Source organism: Rhopilema esculentum, chromosome 12 (assembly GCF_057945365.1).
Source record: "Rhopilema esculentum isolate cy_ngs chromosome 12, ASM5794536v1, whole genome shotgun sequence".
NCBI lineage: Eukaryota > Metazoa > Cnidaria > Scyphozoa > Rhizostomeae > Rhizostomatidae > Rhopilema > Rhopilema esculentum.
The window spans coordinates 3,710,069-3,723,765 of NC_142826.1; the positions used below are offsets into that span (position 1 = coordinate 3,710,069).

The 13,697-nt window shown below is 36.6% G+C and overlaps 1 protein-coding gene across 8 annotated transcripts in view; it reads right to left on the reverse strand.

The window, feature by feature from the left end:
- The window catches only part of LOC135681686 (SUMO-activating enzyme subunit 1), a 39,043-nt gene extending 28,488 nt beyond the window's left edge, over positions 1-10,555 (reverse strand). For 7 of the 8 annotated variants that reach the window (XR_010515629.2, XR_016144487.1, XR_016144485.1 and 4 more), the window contains exons 1-9: positions 10,279-10,555; positions 7,656-7,827; positions 6,595-6,741; positions 6,163-6,272; positions 5,312-5,423; positions 4,629-4,734; positions 3,725-3,869; positions 1,615-1,684; positions 993-1,084 (exon numbers count right to left, since the gene is read on the reverse strand). Coding sequence is in view for 4 of the 8 variants with exons in the window: in XM_065196262.2 (XP_065052334.2) it covers positions 993-1,084; positions 1,615-1,684; positions 3,725-3,869; positions 4,629-4,734; positions 5,312-5,423; positions 6,163-6,272; positions 6,595-6,741; positions 7,656-7,827; positions 10,279-10,421 (1,097 nt within the window). In the remaining 4 variants the exon portion in view is untranslated. Of the gene's footprint in view, positions 1-8; positions 1,085-1,614; positions 1,685-3,724; positions 3,870-4,628; positions 4,735-5,311; positions 5,424-6,162; positions 6,273-6,594; positions 6,742-7,655; positions 7,828-10,278 lie in introns of those variants that run through there. The other variant, XM_065196259.2, reaches the window with a different exon arrangement.
- Between the last annotated feature and the right edge of the window lie 3,142 nt (positions 10,556-13,697).

Below are 13,697 nucleotides of genomic sequence, written 5' to 3' on the forward strand. Positions count from 1 at the left end.
GTAGTTCAAAATAACAACATTAAAAAGTTACACGTAGAGGGTATGAGAATTAGTTAAGCCCAACTTCATGTATTTGAATAAAGTGAAAAGGCCTACACGATTTGAGTCGAAATGTTGCTCACTCTTTAATGTCGAGGCAATACAGAACTGCACCCGGAAGAACATCAGATACATTGAAGTGATTCGAAAGAACGTAATGATACACAGGAGAATAACAAACCAAAGGGATTACTGACATAAAGAACTATCGATAATTTCCTGCCCAGTTAGACAGCACAACAAACACTTAACAAATTCAAAACTGTTTCTCTTACATTACCCAATCATTGATCTCAACTCTCTACTCTCATTTAGCAATATTAACAATATCAAACCAGGATTGCTTACAACAATAAAGCTCCTATTTACTGTATAGAAACCATGATTCAAAGTGCACTCTTTGGCATTCTCGGTTTGGCGAGCTACAATGTAAAAATCCACCGTCCTACTCGCAACATGTTCTTCACAACTGATCAACAAAATAGGTCTCCCGAGAACTTCGACCCATTTCTTTAAAAATAGCTTTACATTTAAATCAGACAATGTAACTTTTCGGCAAGATCTTCTTGTTCAGGAAAAGACTTTTTTGCCATGGGTAAATTTGAGCCATGAGTAGAGATTCAAGCGGCAAAAGTTGCTTATACTTGGTGCTTTTAACACAAAGACATCTTAAAACTACTATATAGCTCAGTCGAAGTAGTATCATGAGTGCTGTGTTCTATAGTCAGGCCAGAGTTAAAAATATTATTTTCTAGAAGTTAGGGACTCATACTTGAATGCTTAATAAACGGTAAGATGAAATCAATTCCTGATACAGACAACTAAGTATTAATTTCCCAACATAGACAATTTACATAGATACAGAACGAATAAAGACAGAAATCCGCCGTAGTAGCTCGTTAGAAAAATAAAGCCCATACCAATGTGTCATTATATAAAACAATGGAACCTACCAGTCAGTTCCGATGTTATCAACAAGTCCCGTACTATCTACCCCATCATAGAAGAAAAAGTTATTGTGAGGCGAGTCTCGTCCTGACACGGCCTAAAAAGGAAGTTGGGTTTATCACAACAAAGTGCTAAAGAAGAAATTTCTCCTTACACGTAGATTCAAATGAAATCTACACTTTAATACGTTGCTTGGGTAAATCATTGAAAATTTTTTTAAAAGAATGTTAATTTTTCTCCCATTTAAAGACCTATTTTAACTGCAAACGTTTTTGGTCCCACTCGCAATGCAATCGACCGTACGCATGCATATATTGAGACCTTTTTGGTCGCAGAGAAAAAACTTCGCTCGCATCGGATAAATGCTGGGATTCAACTCCCAAAGCGCATTCAGGCAAAAGGTTACAAGGAACCAATTAGATCAGAGGTTTTCACAGCGCACGCGCTAACGAGCAAAACAATGGAGTGGGGGCCGGCCATACGTCACTGTAATAAAACACCTTATTCTTACTGTTATTTTAGCATCTTGTTTCAATATCAGTATCATTATAGCAAGGATAACAAAAAGTAAACAGGATGAGTAAATTGTCTTAAAAAAGACAATCTAGGAGCACCGATTGTACTCACTTTAATAATTTCTTGAGCCAGAATTCCACCCACAATGCAACTGACAGCAGTAACTTCACCAATGCAATGACTGAAGAGAGATAAGATTGCATTTGTGATCAACTGAGTAAGCAACAACATTATACAAATAAAACAATTTCATAGTCTTATGAAGCAATGGAAACGGGTCTCATTAAGGCTTTTCAGAAAAGATATCATAGACAGGGTGCCAAATATTCTTCATCTACACTTTTAATGAATATCAGCATATGATGCGAGGGAAAACTGCTGATGTGCGCAGGGATTTTCGCAAACTGATTTGTTTTTTGGCATTAGCATCTTGGTGGGAATGAGAGAAAACTGTATGGTCTGTATGAGAAAACTGTTTGAGCAAATTTCACAAAAGGGACAATCACTTTCATAAGGATTAGCTGAAAATTCGCATGCCTATCAACAGTGTAGTTTAGGAATACAAACTAATATGTATATACTTTCTATCCTTTTTTCAGTAAGGAAAAATTAGAGGAAAGCACAGAAAATCAGAAAATATCACGCAAAGTTAAATTTCCTCAGACGCACATCACAATATAAACGTCAGATAATGACGGAAGGTAAGCAGAAAACTTCATGTGCACATTGAAAGCAACGTGAGAGAAGGAAACCAAAGGCCAAATGTAGAACATCATTTGCAAGAAAAACCCATAACTAATAGTGATAAGGCCACCTAAAAGTATTATCAGTTTCTACTGTCTTTGATTAAATTTAAGCAAACACAAAACATTCTAACAAAAACCCAGACCTGTTAAATTTTTTTGGAACCGTGAATTGAAAGAACAAAGTGAAAGTGATAAATCTTTGATGAACTATGTAATGCCAAATTACGAGAATCTTTGATGAACCTGTTTGATTGGTTCTATGATATTTACCAATCAGCGACCGCTAACACCTCTCACCTAGTTGAAGAGCTCAAGAGAGAAACAAACTCTCTCTGTCTACACAAGTCGGGAACCTTTGTTTGGATGTAAACAGATTCCAAAACTCCTAGATGAAAAGATGACCTTGCTTGCCCAATGATGCTAAAATTTGCGTCACTTTACTTTTAGGAGCACTTTGGATTTTTGAGCAAATGTTGACCAATAGCCGAATCGCAATTCATCTGGGCATTTTGATTTTTGCAAACACGTCGTGGCGGCAGGAACATGGTGTTTTATTCTATCGACCAATTACTGAGTAGTGTGTCCTACGTACTAAGCTTTACATTTGCATGAAAATTTATAAACGGACCAAACAATTGTGACTGGCAGGAATGCATCCCTCTTCGAATGAACTATTTTGGACTATTTTGGTTATGGACTATTGTGGTTCCTTTCAAATTTTGATAAAATGTTGTCAGCCTAAGGCACTTTCAAATAAACAGGGCACTTTTCACGACCGAACTTTCCCTCTAATACAGGTTGAAACGACAAATTCTAAGTACTTCTTGGTAGCCATTATCCAGAAAATTTCCTCTATTTTTCCAAGCTCTGGACCAAATTAAGTTTTGTAGCAAATAATTAGTGCCTGAATGCTACTAAAATTTCTAACGATTTAATTGCCCAGCATACATCAGCTTTCTATAGACAGTGGCAAAGGATGAATATGACGAGAATAGCTACCCTGGGAGAAGACCTACTTATTCAATGAGGTTTAACCCTGAAATTGTACCCCTTCGAACATGTCAATCATCTTGTCAAGGCAATGAACATTTTTTCAAGGCTGGACGCAAAACCCTCTTAGCTTTTTCTCTTTTGTTTTCCGCTGCATACTTAGGTACAAAAACTAAAGGCAAAGGACATGAAAACAATATTGAACGTCGGAACTGTAGAAGAAAATGTTCAGTGGACCGTTTCTTCCAGTAAAACTAATCGTTGCTGCTTGTCGTTGCTAAAGCAAGTAAGCTCAATACACCTCGCTTTGTTATGGTCTAATTTCATGCTATGCCAGTAGGGTATATTTGGTTGTCTTTGACGACAAAAGTACCGAGATGGCAATGGCAAGAAGTCTTCTTTTCAATCTGACATTAATGTAAAAAAGAATCTTGCATCAATCTAAAGGTTTAAAAAGTTTGATCTCATAATATTTAAGGATCTACCTTACGAATTCGTCAGGCAACATGTCGTTGTCGATTTGCATTTCTTCAAAAATTGAATCTCTAATATCTAGGAGATCTTTCCAATCTTTTCCTTTATGCTCAACTCTAGGGAATCTGCCTTTTGCCATGCTGAACTCTAGCATAACTGTGAAACAGATGAGGATGTTATCTCGAAATATATCAGTTAAAATAATGATAAAAATAATATCTCGCCAAATCTCCGTTTCGGAGCAGTTACTATAACGAAACACAGAATTGCCAGGAAAGACGTCATGTGCAATATAGTACGACAGGTTAATTTTCACTTAGGTTTAAAAAAGTTCAACCAATCTCTCGATTTCTATCAGGCCTTTTACGGTGCTTTTAGAATTTGTTCCATTCCTGGTAGGTGTCTTTTGAATTTTTCGCATTATCATAAGTGTTCTAAGTTTTCTTCATGTAGTCCACACTGTTTGTCAGCGATAAGAAGTCGTTAATCATTAAATAGAGAAGATCGGCTTGTGGTTAATTAAACACTGTCTTTAAAAGGAAGTAACATTAGGCTTGAAACATAAAGCTAACTGGTTAACTGCGGTGGTCATTCCTGAATCACTGAAGCAAAATTCTCTCAGGGACGCCAAACAAATTGGAAAACTTTTAAATGGTAGTTTTTTCCATTGCATTAACATCACATCATCTTTCAAGCCACAATATTGATATCAAACTTCAGCAAACAAGTGAGCGGGCTAAGTCCGCCAGACCTTCCCTGGCTCCGGTTCCGGTTCCGGCTCCGGTCCCGGCCCAGCTCCGGATTGCTTACATATAGAATTTCCAATATTTGAAATCCTTTTCTCCAATTTTAAATGTAACGGCTTTCAGAAAATTTTGTTAGGTTTTCATAGTAAATACGCAAACAACAGCAAACCTTGCATGACGAAGTAGGTTTTTGAAATACTTTTCAGCTGTTTAAGGGACAATCCATGAATGGCTTTCGGGGACACTGCACTTTGAAAATTCTTGAACTCTATGGCCTGTTAAAATAGGTACACAAAGTTTTAGCATAATAACAATTTATGATGCCCCATATTGATCAATTCAGCTAGCCAACAATTACCAGCAATTGGAAAATAATTGGAATAGCTGAAAAACCTGACAATATGGACATGTTAGTTATAGCTGACTTAGTTCTTGTTCAGGCTGTATATTCTGTACGGCTAAGTGGAGACACAGCTGATGACAACCAAACTAGCAGGGGTAAGAGAAATGAAAACTCAGATTCCGTAAAGGGTGTATCCGCAATACTGTTAACGACGCAAAATAAAACCGATTGATGCCAACAGGAAAGGGGATACTACGTGACACCCAAGTGAATAAATAGAAGAATAAACGAATACGTTTTTGGTACCCCAAAATCTAACGATGGCACGAAATAGGGACAAGATAGCACACTTAAGTACTTTTTCTGAAGTTTATATTCCGAAGAGCGTCGGACAACAGTAATTCAGTATGCTATGTTTCCGCCATTTTGTGCCATTTTCAAAAGAATAAACGAACACTGGCATTCATAATCAACCATCTCTTACCGTCCATTACTTGAAACTTACTAACCTTGTGTACCATTTCATGAACATCTTCATCTGTCTTCGACTCTAACTTTTGTCTTTTGGCTGCTGGCTCATTTGATTTTTTCACGGATCCTTTATCAACCCTAACTTTCTCCCTAAATTAATGTTATCAATTAGAGCAATGCAATACATTTAATACAATTGAGGCCTAGTATAAAAATAATACAATCATTGCAGTTAATCTTAAAATAATAAATTTCAAAAAGAACTTACTTATGATCTACAAATAAGTTTGAACCAATGACATTGCGAGAATAACTTCGTAAAGGTATAACTGGAGCCTTGTTGGTCTTTTTTTTGCAATTATTTTTCAGTGTTTCTTCAACTTTTTGGACAGTTGCATTTGTTTTCTTCTTTTTTTAGAGTGCCGACGTTAGCATCTCATGTAAGAAAATCAGTATTTACGATCACATATTGAAAGCTTTTCTTACAATATTGTCCATTTGCAAAGTTGCAACTATTTTTGGCTTTACATTCAAATTTGCAAGGTTCAAAATGTAAGCCGACCAGAGGTTTTCTAGGCTTTTCCCCGCGAGATGTTGTCGTTAGATCGCTAGTCAGATTTAATATGGGTACAGAGGACAAGGTGCCTGTCAAGTGCAACTGAACTAATTGTGACAGTGTCATTAGCGACCCTGCCCTATGCAATTAAAAATATTTCAAAAAACTAAATTCAAAGAATGCTTTAGGTACTGCAATTTGATCACATGATAATCAGCCCCTCCTACAAATGGTAACACTGCTGCCAAAAACTAACTGCTCTGGTATTAATAGATGATGCCTATTGATAGATGAGACAATGCTTATGGGATTTACTTCTAGAGATATACTTACTCCACAAAGTGGTGTTTTCCAAGGTCTGAAAACATATATCCATAGTGCCCAAAGACACAGCCTGATAAAAACTTGATGTTCTTTTTGTGGCATATTTCATTGACCTTGAGCTAAAAATATATCAAATCCAAATGTTAATTCAAAAAGTTTTTTTCAGCACAGGATAAGATAACAAAAATAACAGAACACTAAAAATCTAAATCCATGCAGCATGGTTTTCTGCAATTGCTAAGTAAGCAGCAATTTTTTTAGAAAAAAGTAGAGGAAAAAGCTTTAGGCCTAAATGATTGGTGATCACTGTGATGATCATACAGTGATTGTGGTGATTAATACAGTGATGATGATACTGATTAGGCTACATTTTACACAACTCAATGATGACAAGACTTTCCTTGACTTAAAGTTATCAAAGTAAGTAAATATATCCTTTACCTGTACATCTTTCCGTTGATCAAGCAAACAGACCACATCAAAATTCTCAAAGAATGATTCAGGTTTTGAAGAAATGTCTTCATTGTATGCATGCAAATCTACCATTGGATTCATTTCATGCAACCGGGGATAGACAGCATCAGCTTTCTAGAAAGCAATGAACAACTGTGAATACAGGAAATCCCCAAATTAACCCGCTCAGGACATATCAATTTAGGCAAGATGGTGATGGTGAAACTAAAGATGTTTCTAGGTATGTTGCTTTGGATAGTAGACTAAATTTAGTTTAATTTTGCTGAAGAAGAATGCAAGACAGATGACAGTATAGCACCCTGTGATACAAGTTCATGTTGAAGTTGGTCTTGATGATTATTTTTTATGGCTTTGAAAACATCCTTAGAGTTATAGTAGGAATCATACTGAAGGTTTGTTGCACAGCTTTTATTTTTCCCAAAGAGATCTTACTATCTTATTTGGAGAGGATCTTGAGGTACCCCATCAAGAAATTTGGCACTTTGCAAATTTGGTCGATTGGTGCATTGAGATCAAATTTGATCTTTGGGAGTGTGGCTTTGATTAGAAGGCCACTGTCTGACGTACTGCAGTATATGTGACACACATGTTTAAAAATATTGTAGAGCATTTGGACAACCTGAATAAGGGAGATTTCTGTAATAACAGAGTACCAAGATATTTTGGAAAGGATAAATCTAAATGAGGATGAAAGACAAGTTTCTAGCTCAGCTTCAATTTACTTCTTTGACATTTCAAAATCAAAGTTCCAGAAACAAAGAGAAATCAATTGATACTGTTCATAATGGAAAGAAGGCTTGACAAAAATTGCTACAGGACATAATACACCCGCAGAAAAGGGTTACAGGTAAACTTCAAAGATTTTTGACATCAGGCAAAAGATGAAAATCCAGACAATGATATCCCTTCTTGTTAATGAAAAGGTTGAATTCAGTGACATAAACTGCTTGCAGAGCTCATGTATTATATGTCTCAAAATAAAAACTAATAAAGTTGAAGAACATGTAACATGGAATAGAAACACATACATTTTGTCCAATACTGTTTTTGCTAGGGAGAAAAAGTTCTCTCCTGTTCTCTTTTGTTACCTCTGTGTTATCCATAACAGTGAGATGCTGAACACCAGCCAGAATGATGTTCTTAGATACCTCATTTCCCAAGCCACTAAGGCCACATATCAAAATTCTTGACTTCCTCAATCTAATAAAACAAAAAAAAAGCTTTCATAAAGTTTACCTAAAATTAGGTTGTTACAGGGTTGAATTCCAAATCAATACAAAGTTTAGTTTTTAAAAAGTGGAGTTTTTTGATTCTGCAAAAACTCCTACACTGGAAAAAAATTAAAACATAAAATTAAGGATAAAACAGTGTCTTAGTAAGAGATATACTAAAATATGATAATCAAACCTGCTGATAAAACTATTACAGTGGCAATAAGCACAGGACATCAGGTGTTTCTTAGTATTGTATATACCATTAATAATGGAATGAAAACTCTTTGTTAGGGGTGTACCGGATCAGGATTTTCAGAATCCGGCCGGAACCGGATTTACCGGATTTCTTCGTGGAATATCCGGCCGGATTTTACCGGATAATCTGGCCATTTATGGATTTTTTTTTCAGTGATAAAAAGTTTTGAACCACTTTGCGAAAAATGTATAGCGAGAAGATCAAAGAGACCAATTCAAGGTTGCCAGATTGAATTTACAAACGAAGGCTAGACTGGTGAGCAATTTAAGCTAAAATGCTCACAAAGAGGCCAAATCAAAAATTTGTCAAGAATCCATCGTGCAGGCACTGGTTATATTTCTACGCTTGTGACGGTTAGATAATTTTTCAACTTAGATAAGAATCTTACTTTTTTCCAAAACCCTTTGCTAACATCAAGATAATATTTAGGTTAGGTGATGAAATTTGAAATTTGGTTACCACTTTGTAGTTAACTACTAATTATTCCATGAATGTAGTAATTACTCATTAATTTTAGACGTTCTGCTGAAAAGGCCAACAAGGTCAAATTTAAGAAGTAAGAAAAAAACAATTTTTCCAGGCAATCTAAATCTAAAAACCAAAAATGAAAAATTTGGCCAAAAAAGCCAATCTGGCAACCCTGGACCAAATTTGTGAATTATATCCAGTCTTCCTGTTTCGTGATGATGAGCACTTTCATTTCAAATCTGTTTTCAAGGCGCTTGTTTTATCGTCGATCTTGTTTAGTTCTGGAAAATCCATTTTTAATCATGTATGAAGAGAGTCTGACTTGATTTTCCAAATTTTCTTAGTTATGATTAAAATTCTGGAAAATCCGGCAACTGGCCGGATTTCGAAAACAAATCCGGCCGGAACCGGATTTTCAAAAAATCAGCGATCCGGTGCCGGATTATCCGGCCTACCGGATATCCGGTACATCCCTACTCTTTGTGATACTAGAGATTTTTACGCTTATTCAAACCAGTATCATTCAACTCTCTCATTGCATTCTGGAATTTTTGCTCGCAACAGATTTTTGCCAAAATTTGCCAAAATAAAGTTTTGAGATTTTCCAAAATTGTAAGCAGATATCTAAAAATAATAAATATGGCATTCAAAAGTTTAAAACCAAGTCTGTCCTCCTTGGAGCAAAATCTGCAAAATCCCAGACAAGCATTCTAGAATCCAATTTATTTAAGTATTGAAGCGCTTTAGCATTTTAGTTTCTATTATATCGAGAATGTTTAAAGAACCTGAAGGACTTTTCTCTTATAAAACCTAGACGAAGGGTAATTGTAAAACATTTTTGCAGAGGTACAGACGAGGGTATTGATGAGGGTATCCTCGCCAAGCCAGAAAATTTCTGCAAACCACGGCCCAAGAATGCGAGCAAACAACTGTATATTTTGAAATGTAGCTTAGACTATCCCCCCAAGGTATCAATTTTATTGCAGTTTTGCACTTTCTCAGACACCAACTATCTGAGCATTGGGGGGGGGGGCAGATGCTTATACATTGATTTGTCAAGTATCTTTAACCAAGAATACTCCATATTGTTGATACATTATAAATACAATTTTTGGCTAAAATATTACATTTGAGACTTTGGCTTGAAAAGTTGCAGCTTGTTCAAAACAATTAGTGAAACCATATAACTGATTATTGAAAAACATTTTGTCAGTTGTCAATTTATGTGTCTAGGCAAAATATGAATTTCTTTAACTTGTATCTAGGTATAATCAATCAGGGGAAATGACTCTACTCAAATTCAAGGCATGGTGAGGTGAGAGTTTCAACTTTCTTATTTTCAGCCAAACTATTCGGGTAACGAAAGAAGTTCCTAAAGATAAAATGTCTAATAAGTCGTGAAATTCCTTCCCTTAACATCTTTTTTAAAATTGCAGAGTAGTGTAGTAATTACCGTGTATGATATGGAGTTTAATTGGATTTTATAAAAACATCCTGCAAACTTGATTTAGATAACTTGAACTTTCATAGAAATGCGAATGCTTGGAAGTGAATGATAAAAGGCAGCATGTATGTAATTTCATTGAATTGTGGGTCACTACACTCAAACATTCGTGAACACTATCGCGAATCTTTGCTGATAAAGCGTGATAATATCGTGGTAAAATTCTACATGCATTATTTAAGTATGTATCCGGATTTCTATAACGTTACCTTCTCTGTGATTCAACGCCCCATAACCTGATTTGACGATCATAAACTGCAACCTCTTCTTCAGTTAGGCCTTGCTCTGTCACGCCAAGCTTTGATACATTATCGTCCTCTGCTGTCTGCAAGCACTTCTTTTCTTCGTGCATTTTTAAATAGACCACGGATGCATCGAAATTTAAGCGAATCAATTGGTTTCACTTGACTATTTGTGTTTTAAAGTGTTTAGGTTGGGAGCTTCTCCCACTAACTAAACTCCATGTGCATTTGTATCCACAATGTATTAGCCTCGTAGTCACATTCACTCCAAGGATGTCTCCTTGGCCCCTTCTTTTCTTAATTTCTATAAATTACCTAACTCATCATCTTTACTCTCCTTCATTTTAATTGCAGATGATTCCCTATTTACTTTAAAGCTATATGTCTTGATATGCATAGAGCAATAAATAACGTGTTTAAAAAGGTTAGAAAATGGCTAGACGTAAACAAGTTGCTACTAATTGTTACTAAACATTACTAATTTCTAATTTCGCAAATTTTATCCGCAGCATTCATCATCAGAAACAGAAAATATGAAAATTGGAAGTGAACTGACACAGCAATCTAGGTATGTAACTTTCTTGGTGTTATTTCAGACAAAAATCGTAATTGGAAATATAATTTACCTAACTTTCATAAAAGTTAGCTAGAACATGTGCGCAGGGGATCTTTTAAGAAATTTTTACTGGTGGGGAATTTACGCAAAAGGGCACTTTCCTTAATGTAACGCAACTGACGGCAAAAACAAAAGTAAAGGGACGAGTATGCATAGTTGGTAAGGTTTTCACTGTCTTGCACATAACTCCTTACACCTAGCAGCGTATAGTTAGAAAAACACTAGATAAAACAATTTGAATATAGTACTCAAGATCATGATGCTTTCTGCATTTAGAGTTATAAGAATAAACTTTTTGGTACAAATATTTTGCTACAAAAGTCTTAAAAATGTCCGGTCTGTCTGAAAAACTTTCTCACGAATTTCCGTCTGCTGTATGTATCAAAGTCTGGTTGATGGTTTCGTCGCTCACGTGCTGAAAGAAAATGGGCAACAGCTGGCCGTGGATCATAATGAGCTGTTCCAACACCGTTTAGGGCAATAAGCAGTCTGGCGTTGATTGTGTCTTTAGTCATGTTTGTTCTTGAATCTTCAACAATGATGTTATGATGAGACACAATCCTCTCGGTTTGCATGGAATGTGGTGACATACTTCCAATAGCAGCTAGCACTTTTTGAACGGTGCCATCTGTAATAGGCAAGAGCTTTCTCAGACGTACTGATAGTTTACAACCAATGTCGCTTCCTTCTGGAAGATGCGGCACTTTTTCGATTTTGTCCCACTGTTCACAACATTCATCTGCAAAGCGACCCTCTTCCCCTGGAAAAAGCCTCTGGGTCATCCCTATTCCTTTTTCCACAAATTTCCCCAGGGTACTTGCACTCAACAATTCGCTCATACTCAACAAAATTTCTTCTTGCTCTTGGTGGAAACGCTCACTTAGAAAATTTTTCGCTGAAGATGTTATTTCAATGCGAATTCAGATTCATTTCGTCTGTTAGTTGGCACCAAAGTGTTGTGCGTTTGTCTTGCTCTCTGTGTTTGGATGTTTTCCCATGGTAGTGTAGTTTTTAATTCACGCTTTCCTGGGTAGGGTGTGCCGCTCAACAAATCAAGTTTCCTTTGTGCCATGCTAGAACAAGTGAATATATCTGGAAGCAGAAGATCATCCCGTTGCATTTGCTTCTCTAAGCTTGTGAAAACCTCGAATATATCACCCATTAGTGCTGTGAGCTAAATCTGTCTTTCGTTCCACGTATTCAGATATCCTGAAGCCTCCCTCTTATCTTTGCGGTCTCCATTTCTTGTAATTTTTCCCCAAACTTGTTTACATCCTTTGATGTTCGTAAGAACAGCATCTATTAGTGAGAGGAAATGTTGAGCAAACCGTATGTCATGATGCCGTGGAAATTGCTTCATCTCAATAGCTGCTTTCTCCAGCATTTTCTTTTTTGAAGTTGATGTACGAAAATATGTAGCAACACCAATCAGTGATGACTTCCAAATCTTTAGCTCTGGGACAGAATTGATAATTGCCTCGGTTGCAAGATCTGAAAGATGGGCACAGCACCAGAATGTAAAAATGTTCATTTCCAACTGGTCACCGAGAAGCTTCCAAAGCCCGGCATTTCGCCCAGTATTTGCAGCTTCACCATCCGTTGTTATTCCGACTAATTTATCTTCATTTGCCTCACATACCTTTAAAGCTTGATTCACAGTCTCGAGCAAGCCATGGGCCCCTCTTTCTTCTGGAGAGTGAATCACCATAAAAACTGTACGCCTGTCGCCATTTGTCATTGACATTGTACTACTGACAAACTTGTGATCTCTCATGTGCTTACTGACGCTGCCATCTATTTGAATGCTGTAGACTATGCATTCCAGAAACATTTTTTTTACTTTCTGCAGTTCAATGGCTTGAACTGAAGACAACATATCTCTGTAGCACATTGGATCCCTGTAGTGTAACTCAGCATTTGTTGGTTTGAACTCTGGTAGAACTGCATCTGGACCTTCATCTTCCATAAGGGATATGAGTCGAGTGGCTGCAAGCGTTGTTAAAGACCTTGCTGGCCATGAGTGAGCAGAAATAGTTTCACAAAGACAGTCATTGTATAAATCAAATGCCATGTTTACCAAAAATTTAACTACATTGGTGTTGGCTTTTTTTAAACCGTTCAACCATGGATGATTAGCACTTTTCTCTTCCCACATCAGCTCCAATTGCTTCTGATTTCTCGTTGCTTTGTGCATTTCTGAAAATACATGATCAATTATTAGTTTGAGTCGTTCTTCATCATCTGCTATGACTTGCAATACCAATTTTTCCATTTCGCGAGTATTTCTTTGCCACGTCCAAATATTCGTTGCATAAATTGCAAACAACATGAAGACGTTTTTTTCCCATTCTTCTTTGCTGTATAGCTTTGCAGTTCCGGAAAACTTTCAATAATGAACTTAAGATCCAGCTTAATCCCGTGGTAATAAAATACACTGGCTGTTTTTGTGTTTGAACAATGTGTGTTTATTGCTGCGGGTTGTTAATATCTTGGTTTTCAATTTCTTCCGCTTGGGCTGAATCTGGATGGCTGGAGGCTCCTATTTCTTTCTCTTTTGTACCTTTGTTGTCCGTTTTTAATTTTGATCCATAAAAATTTGTTAATTTTCTGCATTTTGAAGCAATTTCTTGAGCTTCTTTCTGCTTTCTTTTTAACGAGCGTTCAGATCTGGGCATGTTTGGAGATCAATGACGCAAGCAACTTTTCCCGCGGATTTCATTGCCTCGCCTTGGTGTAGTGCAAGAACGTCAAACAGAGATTGGTTGACAGC